Below are 12,441 nucleotides of genomic sequence, written 5' to 3'. Positions count from 1 at the left end.
CACACACTTAGGAACAAAACTGGAAATTCGACCCACTCAACCAGGGCATAGACTAAGCAAAGAACAACACTCTAGCCCCTGAAGACTATTTTGTAAACATGATCTTTTAAATTTTAGAATGTATGGGGCTGGAGAGACGGTTAAGAGCACTTACAGATCTTGCAAAGAGCCTGAATTTGTTTCTCAGCACCCATATCATATGGCTCACAGCAAGCCTGTACCTCCAGCTCCTCTTACACACACACACACACACACAAATAAATCCTAAAATAAATTAAAATTTAGAATGCTTTTAGATTTCTAAAGAAACTGCAAAGTTGAGGCACAGAACCTCCAGCTTCTCTGCTTAAAACATCCTGCAAGTCTGGAGAGAGATCAGTGGTTAAGAGCACTGTCTGCTCTCACAGAGGACCCAGGTTTGGTACTACACTCACATAGTGGCTCACAGTCATCTTCTGACCTCCAGGGCACTGCTTGTGTGTGCTCCCCATGAACTCATGCAAGCACACACGTACATGAAAATAAATCTCGCATCACCATACATTTATAATTCATGAAACAATATTGACACATTCATCGATACCTATTTCATTTACACTCTAGTTATCACTAATGTCCTTTGTCTTTTCTAAGATGCTATATAAGGCACCACACATTCAGTCTCAATTGATCCTTAAGGCTTCTCTGGCTGTCTCAATTTCTCTGACTTTCCTTGGTTTTGATAACCTTGACACTTGAGGACTGGGGCAGCATATTAAGAATGTTCTTTGACTTGAGTTTGACTGGGACCATGCTTTTAAGACGCCCAGAGAGATGAAATGCTCCCTGCACTGTATCAAGCAACCTCTTGACTTGCCCTGGGCAAATACCTCTAAGAGTGGCCACTGTGTACTGTAGAGAAACTGCTGAATGTCTCTCCCATCGTGGCCGTACTGTTTGTATCCCTGTCAACAACAAATGGGAGTTTCTGTTACCCATAATGATTATTAGTACTTGCTATAAAATTTCTTTTCTCATCTCTGTTACCAAGTATTTTAGTGATGTAAGAGAGGAAAGGTTAATTTTGCTCATGACTGATCATTGCAGTGGGAAGTAGACCTTTGCAGTGGTGGTGGTAAGAACTTGTTCCCATCTGGGTGGGTCACAAAGCAAAAACAGAAGGAGCACCAGAGCCCAGCTGACTTTCTCCTTTTCCCATTGTCATTCAGTTCAGGGCCATTCATAGTCAGGGTGGGCCTTCCCGTCTCTAAAAGTTCCCTCAAGGGTACGCCCAGAGGTGTGATTCCAAACCCAAAGGAGATGATAAAGAAGATTTATCAGGGGACTTAGAGAGGTGACGCAGCCCTTAAGAGCACTGATTGCCCTTCCAGAGACTGGGGTTCAGTTCCCAGGATACACATGGCAGCTCACAATGGTCAGTAACTCCAGATCCAGGGAATCAGACACCATCACGCCAATGCACATCAAATAAAATTAAATAAGTTATTTTTGAAAAGAAGATTAATCATAAGTCCTTCCCAAGTCAACTTTACACCCAAACTAGCACTTTAATCTATAATATTCTGCCCTTAGATCCCACAAAGTTTCAAATCCATGTCATTATTTAAAATGCAGATGGTTGCTGGGAGGTCCACCTCTGGAGGACCAGTAAATGGTCTTAACACTGAGCCATCTCTCCAAACCCAGTTTCCACAGTCTAAACAGCTCAAATGTTCAGAAGTCTTTGAAGCTCAAGGCATACTCTTAACTGTGATCCCTGTTAAAAACAACAAAAAAAAAAAACAAAAAAACAAACAAACAAAAAAAAAAAAACAATAGCTGGGGGGTACTGATACAGTCTTTAATCCCAACACTTGAGAGGCAGAGACAAGGGAATCTCAGTGAGTTTGAGGCCAGCCTGGTCTACAAAGCAAGATCCAGGGCAACCAGAGCTGTTACTCAGAGAAACCCTGTTTCAAAAAACAAACAAAATACAGAAAAAACAAACAAACAAAAAACAAGTGGTGGGGGACTTAGATACTCCAAGATTAGCATAAAGTAAATATTTCCATTTCAAAGGAAAAAAAGAGGAGTAGAAAGATGGCAAAAGATTGATATTTTGGCTTGCTTAAAACCCAGCAAGGGCAAGGCAAACACTACCTGCTGCAGCTCTGTGTCCTGTCCAGATCTCCTGATGGCGCCATGTGGGCTCCACCAACCACGTGCAGCTCAGCTCCTCCAATCCTATCACCTGCAGCACTTGCTGCCCCCCTGTGGGGTGGGCTCCACCGTCTGCCTATTTGTTGTTATTGTTTTGAAACACGGTCTTGCTGTGTAGCCCAAGGTTGGCCTAGAACAGTAACAATGCCTCTTGCCTGACTTCCACAGTTTCAGAATTAGAGGTGTGAGCTGTGACGCCTGGGTTAGAAATCTGCATCGTGATTTGTTGCTTTTTTTATTTCAAGGGTTTCGTTTAAAAGATTATCAAGTTTTTCAGACATATTTATATTAGACCTGGAGGAACTTGAGTCTAAAAGTTTCCTCCTTTCTGTTGTGGTCAGGAATTAATTTCCTAGTATTAAGCAACAGGCCCGGAAAAGCATAGCCGGCTGAACTGTTCCGTCTGTAAATAGAAGTGTGGATGAAAATGAGGGCGGGACTGCTGCTAGCAACGGTTGCAGGGAGAGAGTTCAGCCAGATGCATCCAGAGGGTCCAGACAGACTGAACCGGCCTGGAGAGGAGACAGGGAGAGAGCAGGAGAGGAAGTGAAGGGGGGGGGGAGAGGAGCCACAGACCAAGAGACATAGGGTGATCCAGGACACCAAGAAAGTGTATAGCCAAAATGACTGAATTATATAGGAAAGAGAAGCAGAGGAAGGGAAGTGAAACCCTAGATTGGAGGGGCTAGGGGAGGGGATCAGTGCTGGGAGGAACCACAGGTATTGAGTGAGACTTATCTTGGGTTTCTTTGAGACTTAGTAAAGCAGCCACACAATTCTTCGGAAATGGTGTATAGGAAAGCAAGAAGTGAAAATAATTTCGGGGTGTGTGTGTGTGTGTGTGTGTGTGTGTGTGTGTGTTTGGGGCGGGTGAGACAGGGTTCATTGTGTAGCTCTGGCTGTCCTGAAACTCACTTTGTAGACGAGACTGGCCTCGATCTCACGGAGATCTGCCATCTGTCACTGATTCCTGAGTGATGGTATTAAAGATGTGCACCACCACGGCTCGGAAAAGATCTATCTATCTACCAACCATCTATCTATCTACCAACTATTATCTATCTATCTATCTATCTATCTATCTATCTATCTATCTACCATCTATCTATCTATCCATCTATCTACCAACTATCTATCTATCATCTATCTATCATCTATCTACCAACCAACCATCTATCTATCTATCTATCTACCAACTATCTATCCATCCATCTATCAACTATCTATCTATCATCTATCTATCTATCTATCATCATCCATCTATTTTGATTTTCTGACACAGGGTTTCTCTGTGTAGTCCTGGTTGTCCTGGAACTCACTCTGTAGACCAAGTTTTCCTCAAACTCAGTGATCCGCCTGTCTCTGTCTCTTAAGTGCTGGCCTTAAAGGCACTCACCACCACCCAGAAGGAAAACAATTTTTTTTTTTTTTTTTTTTTCCGAGACAGGGTCTCTCTGAAGCTTTTTTGGTTCCTGTCCTGGAACTAGCTCTTGTAGACCAGGCTGGCCTCGAACTCACAGAGATCCGCCTGCCTCTGCCTCCCAAGTGCTGGGATTAAAGGCGTGCGCCACCACCTCCCGACTAAGGAAAACAATTTTTAAAAGGTTTATTTGTTTGTTTATTATGTATACAGTGTTCTGTTGCATGCATGCCTGCAGGCCAGAAGAGGGCGCTGGATCCCATTACATAGTTGTGAGCCTCCATGTAGTGGCTGGAAATTGAACTCAAGACCCCTAAGCAGCCAGTGCTTTTAACTGCTGAGCCATCTCTTTAGCCCCAGGAAAAGAATTTTTTTAAACACACAAATTTTGGTGCCGGAGAAGTGGTTAGGAGCATTCATTGCTTACAGAGGATCCTGGTTAAATTCCCAGCATCCACATGGTGGTTCATGACCATCTGTAATTTCCATTTCCGAGGAGCCTATGCTTCCTATTGATTTCTGTGTATGTAAGCATCACACGGTGCACGTACATACACGCAGGCAAAACACTGGCATATAAAATGAAGTGAGAATAAATCTAATTAAAATTTTTAAAAAATTACTGATGTTTAAAAAACAAATCTTGCAGCCGGGCGGTGGTGGCACACGCCTTTAATCCCAGCACTTGGGAGGCAGAGGCAGGCGGATCTCTATGAGTTTGAGACCAGCCTGGTCTACAAGAGTTAGTTCCAGGACAGGCTCCAAAACCACAGAGAAACCCTGTCTCGAAAAACCAAAGAAAAAAAAAATCTTGCCTTATAGATAGACTCCTACATACAAAAACAGCATTATTGCTTTGGGGAGAACACTTACAGGGTACACCCCTTAAAGATCAGGACCCTCCAGTAAGATGAAACCACACACATGAATGGGTAATCAATTACATCTCTAGTTACATCTTAGAAATGAAAGAGAAGATTCAGAACTGGAGTTTTACTGACACAGGTGTGTTTTTCTCTACTCCTGGGTCATAGAAATTGTGAATATCTGACATTTCTGGTTCCCTTCAACTATCAGAGTCCACGCCATATTATCAGGCCCTCTTAGAGCCCTGGGCCCGTGGGGTCTCTGCCTTCTCACCAGTTCATATGAGAGAATTTTATTATATAAGTTTAATGTCACCATTAATGGAAGTGTTTTTATTGTATGTGTCACCGTCTCCATGTCTTCAGAGGAAGCCCCAAGCTTCCTACTTTACTGCCTTTATGGAAATTTATCTGGATTTAATACCTAAGGAAAAAATGTGATAGGAAGTTTCATCTAGCTCTAGGCATCACACGCAAATGAGGCTGGACAGCTGCTGACCACAGACCCATATCCCTTCTGAAAAGGAAGCAAGTCTGTCCCTTTAGAAGCCTCATACCTGACCTCTCACAAGATTCAGAAAAAAGAAAAAAACCTGTAGTAAATTCCCCCTTCCAACTGGATTTCTGTTTCCACTTGTTCGTCCTATAAAGTCAATCTTGTCAGTAAAGGAAGAAGGCAGTTAGATTCAGAAATCAAATATACCGATTTGTAAAAACAAACAGCTAAACAAACCCTAAGTGCTATGATTCTTTGTATTCCCCCACGATGCTGGGCCCTAGTTTACAGTGATTCCCTCACACCCAGACTTCCTATTTCTCTCTACATTTGCATTTAGAGGGAAAAAGTTAATCTGGAATCCACTACCTTAGGTACATGAAAGGTGTGTGAATTTCCCTCAGGATATTGAATACCTAAAGAAGTTTAAGATTCCATTGCCTTTACCCAAGGCTCCAGCCTTATAAAATATGCTGATTTCCCTCTCTCTCTCTCTCTCTCTCTCTCTCTCTCTCTCTCTCTCTCTCTCTCTCTCTCATTCTATCTATCTTGCTTTTTGTTTGTTTGTTTTTTCAAGACAGAGTTTAGCTGTAGCTTTGGAGCCAGATTGGCCTTGAACTCAGAGATCTGCCTGCCTCTGCCATTCAAATGCTGGGATTAAAGGCCTGGCATGCGCTACCACTGCCTGGCTTTAATTTTTATTTATTTATTTTTGGGTGTCCTTATAGACATTATCCAGAAAGCTCCTGCTGAACGTGGATGTAAAGCCTCCAGATCTAAATGTCAATGTCTTCAAAAACCTGTTTTAGCTTAGGGCATGAGCTACCTCAGGAGACTCCAACCTCAATTCAAATGCTTTTCCTTTTTTCCAAACTAGTCCTCCAAAGAAGCAGTTAGGTACATTTAGGGAGCAACTGGCTATCACCCCACTGGACTCCGGGGTGTTACCTCTTTCACTCTGTGCCCTCCTCTCATTCTAAAAGCCCATTCTCTCTGCCTTAGCTTCCTCTGAAATCCTCCACTTAATACTGTCCCTGCCTGTTATTTCTAGATTACCTGACTTTAACAAACCTTTGAACTGTACTGCCACAGAATGGGGTTGCTAAAGGCATTATGGGACAACCCTTTGCCTCACAGGTTCGTACTGTGGCACTTTTGTCAGGGTGATTGGACTCTCTGATAGCAGGCATGCCCAAGGCCCATGTGCACTGACAAAGTCTGCCACCCTAGTCTGCCAGCCTCGTATACAAGGTTCCTCACCTGCCCTGATGCCCATGATGGATTTGACACAGCACTGTGAAAGCAGGAGGGGGACTTGTTGGGAAGCTAGAGCATAGCCAAGTATTCTCTTTCCTCTGAAATTGCTTTCTGTGAGACATCACCACAAAGAAACAATTGAGTTATCTGAAGAGGCTCTACACAAACTAGCAGTTATTCAGGCGTGTTTTGTGGGACCCTCAAAGTCACCTAGACACTTTCATGGCATCCATGAATATTGTCATGCTTTTATAATTCACTTGCCATATTTACTGTATCACTCCTGACAGTGAGTTAATTTGTTGGCACGCTAATGTGACACCAGGCTGAAGAACTCAATTGTAATTGGAATTATTAATAATTGTATTATCTAACACCAATTGCTCACAGGATAAAAAGGGCAATTTCACTTTTTAAATGTCCTGTTTTGTGTTTTTTGTTTGTTTGTGTGGAGACAGGGTCTCATGTCGTCTATGCTGACTTCAAATGTTTGAAGCCTGTTTCAGGCCCACGAGTGCTGAGATTACAGGCTCACACCACCATACCTGACCTATCTTTCAATTAAAAAAGACTTATTGCCTGGGCGGTGGTGGTGCACACCTTTAATCCCAGCACTTGGGAGGCAGAGGCAGGTGGATCTCTGAGTTCAAGGCCAGCCTGGTCTACAAGAGCTAGTTCCAGGACAGGCTCCAAAACCACAGAGAAACCCTGTCTCAAAAAACCAAAAAAAAAAAAAGACTTATTTATGACTTATTTATTTTTTTCATGTGTATATGTGTGTGCCTGCTTGTCTGTATGTGCACCAGTTGTTTGAAGGAGTCAGAGGAGGCCAGGAGAGGGAGTTAGAACCCAGAAACTGTGGAGTTACTTACAGGTGGTTGTGTCTCTACTCCTCGTTTGTAGATTGTCAAATTTTTAGGAACCTTCATTTATACTGCCACAAAAAAAATCGCCCAATATGGATGTTGGAAACCACGTCTTGGGCATTTCTCCAGCCCCTACTGTTTTTGGTTTTTAATATGATGAATGTGAGCAGATGTAACATACAACATCTGAGAGCCTCGCATTTAGAGATACAGAGAACAAAATGTTGAGAATTTCAGACACAACTCCTGGCACTAGGTGCAGGGGGAAGAGGGTGTAAATATCCCTGGTCTCAGGATTCACTCTCAGGTCTGGTCAGCAAAGGAGGTATCTGGGTGACAAGAAGCCAGGGGTTAGGGATTCCTTTGAGTTCGATTCTCCAGCTCACCACCTTTGTCAGCTGTCTTGGTCCCTCCGCATGTCTGAATTCTGGAGAAAGCCGTTCAGTCACCGCGGACTTTCCTCATAGCCCACAATATTATACCGTCCACAGAGAGGAACAAAGTCTCAAATCCCTCTAAGCCTTCTAAACACCGAGGATGGGAACTTACGCGCTTTCTGCCCTCCTGCTCATCGAAGCTTGGGCCTTGATCCAGGTCCGCGCAGGTGACTGCGGGTCAGAAATTGCCAATGGCAGGAAGAGCAAGGGCGTCGGGCGGGGACAGCACCCTGGAGCCGCTCCTCCCGCTCCTTTCGCTCCTTTCTCTTGCCTGCATCCTGAGCCCCACCCCCTGCTCCCCTCCCGGCCGGATCACCTCCACAGGTCCCGGGAGGAGGATCAGGATCTCACCGCCTTCCGCCGCCAGGTTTTCATTCCTTGCAGTTTTTTGCCACCGCCGTGTCCCAGCCTGGTTTGGGAGAGCCTTCCTTCATCTTCGTTGGCTTCGTGGACGACACACAGTTCTTGTGCTACAACAACAAGGGGGAAAGTCAGAGAATGGAGCCCCGCGCGCTGTGGGTGAAGCAGATGGGGCCCGAGTACTGGGAGCAGCAGACCCGGACCGTCAAGGAAATTGAAAAGAATTCCCGAGTTAACCTGCGGGAGGCAATGGGCGTCTACAACCATAGCGAGGATGGTGAGAGATTCCAGGGCTGGGACCCAGGTCACGATCCCTCATCCTCATGGACGACACCGAATTCCCGGGTCCTCAGGTGTGAGGTTTGACTAGAGGTTGCGGGATTCGCGGAAACCCTGGACCTCGAAGGGTTCCGTGACGGGTTTTCCAGTACCGTTTTTTTTGGTTCAAATAAGACCGGGGGCGGGGCCAGGCTCTCATGTCTTTCAGTGTGTGTCCGGCTGCGAGGTGGGGCCAGAGGGACTCTTCCTCCACGGGTATGAGCAGCACGCCTACGATGGCCGAGATTACCTCGCCCTAAACCAGGACCTGGACTCCTGGATCGCAGGTGACTCGGCGGCGCAGATCTCGCAGCGCAAATGGGAGGAAGCTGGTGTGGCGGAGCAAAGGCGAACCTACTTGAAGGGGGAGTGTGTGGAGTCGCTCCGCACATACCTGGAGATTGGCAAAGAGACTCTGCTAGGAGCAGGTACAGGGGCCATGAGGAATCTCCTCCATCTATTCTCTGACTGGGGCTCACGTCTACTCAGAAGGGAGGAAAATGGACTGGGTTTGGATATTGTTTCTCTTTGCATCTGGAGAGGGAAGAGTGTTCCTGGGTTACCTGATCAAATGCCAGACAGAGAGAGACTCTCCTGAGGGATCTCAGGAGATCCTTCTCTTAGGAAGGTTGAGAGTCTGAGGAAGGAAGGAGAGAAGATCCTTGAAATAACCAACAGCAGCTCCCAGTATGCAGCCCTTTGTAAGCCATGGCCTCTCTTGGGCAGTGCTCTCTGTCCATACCCAAAGTCTTTGGAGTCTCTTAGCCACCACACAATCAGGACCAGAAGTTTCTTTTCTCTTTTGAGGGTCCTAAAGTATATTGTCTGAATCGTCCTGATTCTAGAGCTTTCCAAGGAGTAGATTATCCCAGATGCCTGAGTCTAGACTACTGTATGGTGCTTAAATCCCTCCACCAACCTAAGTTCTCTCCGTTCCTAGAATGGTCACATAAGTACTGCGCAGTTCAGGAAAGAATCTTAGATACCTGAATTGTCCAACTCTTTCCCTCAGATCCTCCAAAGGCACATGTGACCCATCACCCCAGACCTGAAGGAGACAGCATCCTGAGGTGTTGGGCCCTGGGCTTCTACCCATCAGACATCACCCTGACCTGGCAGCTGGATGAAGTGGACCTGACACAGGACATGGACCTTGCTGAGACCAGGCCTGCAGGGGATGGGACCTTCCAGAAGTGGGCAGCTGTGGTGGTGCCTTCAGGAGAGGAGCAGAGATACACATGTCATGTGCTGCATGAAGCACTAACCCAGCCCCTTGTTCTGAAATGGGGTAAGGAGCGGTGTGGACACAGAGATGGCCATTGGAGAAAGTGGGAACCTTTCTGGAGACCCTGGGGGGCTCATGACTAAGAGCAGCGGGCCAGCGCCTACACCTTCTCTTTCTTTCCCTTCCCTTCTCAGAACCTCCTAAACCCACCATCCCCATCCTGGGAATCACTGCTGGGCTGATTCTCCTTGGAGTTGTGTTCACTGGAGCTGCAGCTGCCATTGTGATGAGGAAGAGCAGAGGTAGGGAACGTGTCTTATCCGAGGGCTTTTGTCTTAACGTTGTTATAAGATGTATACATACATGTGTGGTTATCTAGTTTGGACCTGTGCTTTCTTTCTAAAGCATATTTTAAAATAAATGACAAATATCTCACACTGATGTGACTGGACATGCCATTGTGGTTGGGACAGATCTCCAGGCTAGGGCTTGGGTTTTCTTGCATATCTCCCTCCTATTTCCTGATTTGGCTCTAGGTCTTCAGATAATAATTCTAAAAACATTCCCAAGGTTCTGAACTCAGGAATTCTAGGATTTCCCATCCTGCATCTTTCCCCATCTTTTTCTTCCTACAGATTGAAAAGTCTATTCTGAGACTTTTCCCATTTTGTCTCCATCCCCTGATGATCTGTCTCAGCTCTTGAACTCTCTGTATACTTCAGGGAATACCCCCTGAGAGTCTAGAAAGGAAGCAAAGGCCAAGTCACCATCACCTGCCCAAAAGACTTCCTGCAGCTGAGTACATCATGAGTCCTTGGTTCCACCGGTCAAACGACGACATGCTGGACGTTGACTCAGCACACAGTGTTAAAGAAAAGCTGAAACCACAGAGAATGCTTTTAGCGGGGCTAACATTGCCACAGCGTTTCCAGGAGCTGCAGGGAAATGGTCCCAACCACAGTGACCAGCACCTATGTCCTGCGGCAGGAACAGTGTATGCTGTGTGGCACCTGACATTGATGGGCCTGTGTGTTCTCTTCCTAGCTGTGAATACTCAAATTTGGTTCCATAATAAAATGACCTTTAATGGTCCAATATCATATACATAATTCCTTTATGTTTAATAATTGACAAGGATTTGAATTCTAGTATCCTTACCTAAAAGTAAAAGAAATCAACAAGGAGACTTTCAGATAGCAAATAGCTAGAAGCTTCCATTATGTGAAATGCTTCCCAAGTCTTCCACCTGTAACTAAAATCAATGGGAGAGAAAGCAATAGGTATCTGCTGACATGACAACTCAGGGCAGATACATTCCCTGTTCTTACATTCTCAGGGGGAAATATTATATTCCCATTTGAGGTTGCTTTTCATTGTGGATGATTATGGACATCAGTGACCACAAATCTTTTTCTCAAATACTCAGTCTTCTTCCCAGACCTGTCTTAGGTAGTTGAGCATGGAGCCCAGATAGTCCTACTTGCCTGCCTTGAAAAAGGCTTTAAAAATGTTTTCACTATTTATGTGTGTGCACATGTATGCATGCATATTACCTGCATAAAAGAGACTTCAGAAGTCAGAAAACGTGTTGGATCCCTAGGAATGGAGTTAGAGATGATTGTAAGCCATAGTGTATGCACTAGGAACTGAACCCAGGTCCTCTGCCATAGCAGCCAGTAAGCCATCTTAGCTCATCCACTAAGCCATTTCTCCAGTCAATTAGTCTTTATAAAGATTTTTTGACTTATTTTATTTTGTGTATGTGAGTTTGCCTCTTGTGTTTATGTGTATTATGTGTGCACCAGTCTGGGGAGGCCAGAAAGACATTAGATTCTCTAGAACTGGAGTTACAAGCTGTTGTGAACCACCATGAAGATGCTGGAAACTGAACGTTGGTCCTCTGCACGATAAAAAAATGTTCTTAATTACTGAACCATCTTCTAGCCCTCCCTTATCTTTATTTTGGCAGGATCTCACACTGTACCCCAGGCTGGCCTGGAACTCACCATGTAGCTGTGAGAGCTAATCATCAGTGTCAGCTGGACTGGAGTTTGAACCTCCCAGGACTTGCAATTCTGAACTTGTCTGTGAAGGGTGTTTCCAGAGAAGATTAGCTGAGGAGGGGAGAGCTGCACTGAATGTGGGTGACAGCAGCCCATGATCTGGGGCCCAGAATGAAGAACAGGGAGGAAAAGGAGAAAGCCAGATAAGAGCCAGCGTCCCCACACTCTGCTTCCTGATGCGTGGAGATGTGAGTCATCCCAGCCACAGCTCCAGCTGCCATAAATCCTACCAGGCCTTTCCTCACAGGATGGACTGAGCTTTCTTAAATCAAAACCAAAATAAATCCTTCTTGCTTTAAGATGCTTCTTTCTTCTTTCAGGTTTGTTGTTGTTTGGTTTATATGAAAGATAAAAGTGAGTGATAGAACAGTTTGGGTTGACCTTCTCCTCCCAGAAATCATCCCGCCTCCCTCTGAGAGCTGGTGTTGCAAGTGTGGGGAATATAATCTTCTATAAATGTATTGGGATGAATTGAGACTGTGGGAGTATGTCTGTATATTAGAATCATACGAGGGGAACCAGGCCCAAAAACTTATGAGACATCACCAGTCAATCTTTATCAAAATCCCAGAAAGACGTGAACACCCAGCACTGTAATGTCATGGACCCCACACCAATCTGTCATTTGACACTCAGTGTGTGGACCAGTGGCTGACAGAGAACTCCACACTGTCCCTGGGACTTCAACTCGACTATGCTGATGTGGACTATTTTGCTATAATTTACTCACCTTCCTTTCATCCATCTAGATCTCTGTCCATCCATCTGTCCATTCCTTTCCCGAGATCTGATCCCACCTTTTACCTCTGCAGCTAGAGTCATTTTTCAGTCTTCTGCTCAGTGTCTGACTCTAGAGCAGCAGCTTCTTCTGTGCATCGTTTGGGTTCCCTACCATATTAAAAGACTCTTTACATTTCTTTAAGGGTTATTTTTA

The 12,441-nt window shown here is 45.1% G+C and overlaps 1 protein-coding gene across 1 annotated transcript; it reads left to right on the top strand.

The window, feature by feature from the left end:
* The first annotated feature begins 7,641 nt into the window (after positions 1–7,641).
* Positions 7,642–10,021, top strand: LOC130890442 (patr class I histocompatibility antigen, A-126 alpha chain-like). Its single transcript, XM_057794356.1, has 6 exons — positions 7,642–7,708; positions 7,909–8,178; positions 8,372–8,647; positions 9,232–9,507; positions 9,639–9,746; positions 9,981–10,021. Exons 1-6 carry the CDS (start codon positions 7,642–7,644, stop codon positions 10,019–10,021), a joined length of 1,038 nt encoding a protein of 345 aa, XP_057650339.1.
* The last annotated feature ends 2,420 nt before the right edge of the window (positions 10,022–12,441 follow it).

This window comes from Chionomys nivalis, chromosome 19 (assembly GCF_950005125.1).
Source record: "Chionomys nivalis chromosome 19, mChiNiv1.1, whole genome shotgun sequence".
NCBI classification, from domain to species: Eukaryota; Metazoa; Chordata; class Mammalia; order Rodentia; family Cricetidae; genus Chionomys; species Chionomys nivalis.
This window is presented reverse-complemented; position numbering and strand designations above follow the sequence as displayed.

Excerpts from the sequence above, each read along its gene's own strand:
- LOC130890442 (XM_057794356.1), top strand. The coding sequence starts at position 7,642 with ATGGGAACTTACGCGCTTTCTGCCCTCCTGCTCATCGAAGCTTGGGCC. Across the intron at positions 7,709-7,908 it reads CTTGATCCAGGTCCGCGCAG|GTTTTCATTCCTTGCAGTTT; the intron begins GTGACTGCGGGT and ends TTCCGCCGCCAG. Across the intron at positions 8,179-8,371 it reads CTACAACCATAGCGAGGATG|GCTCTCATGTCTTTCAGTGT; the intron begins GTGAGAGATTCC and ends GGGCGGGGCCAG.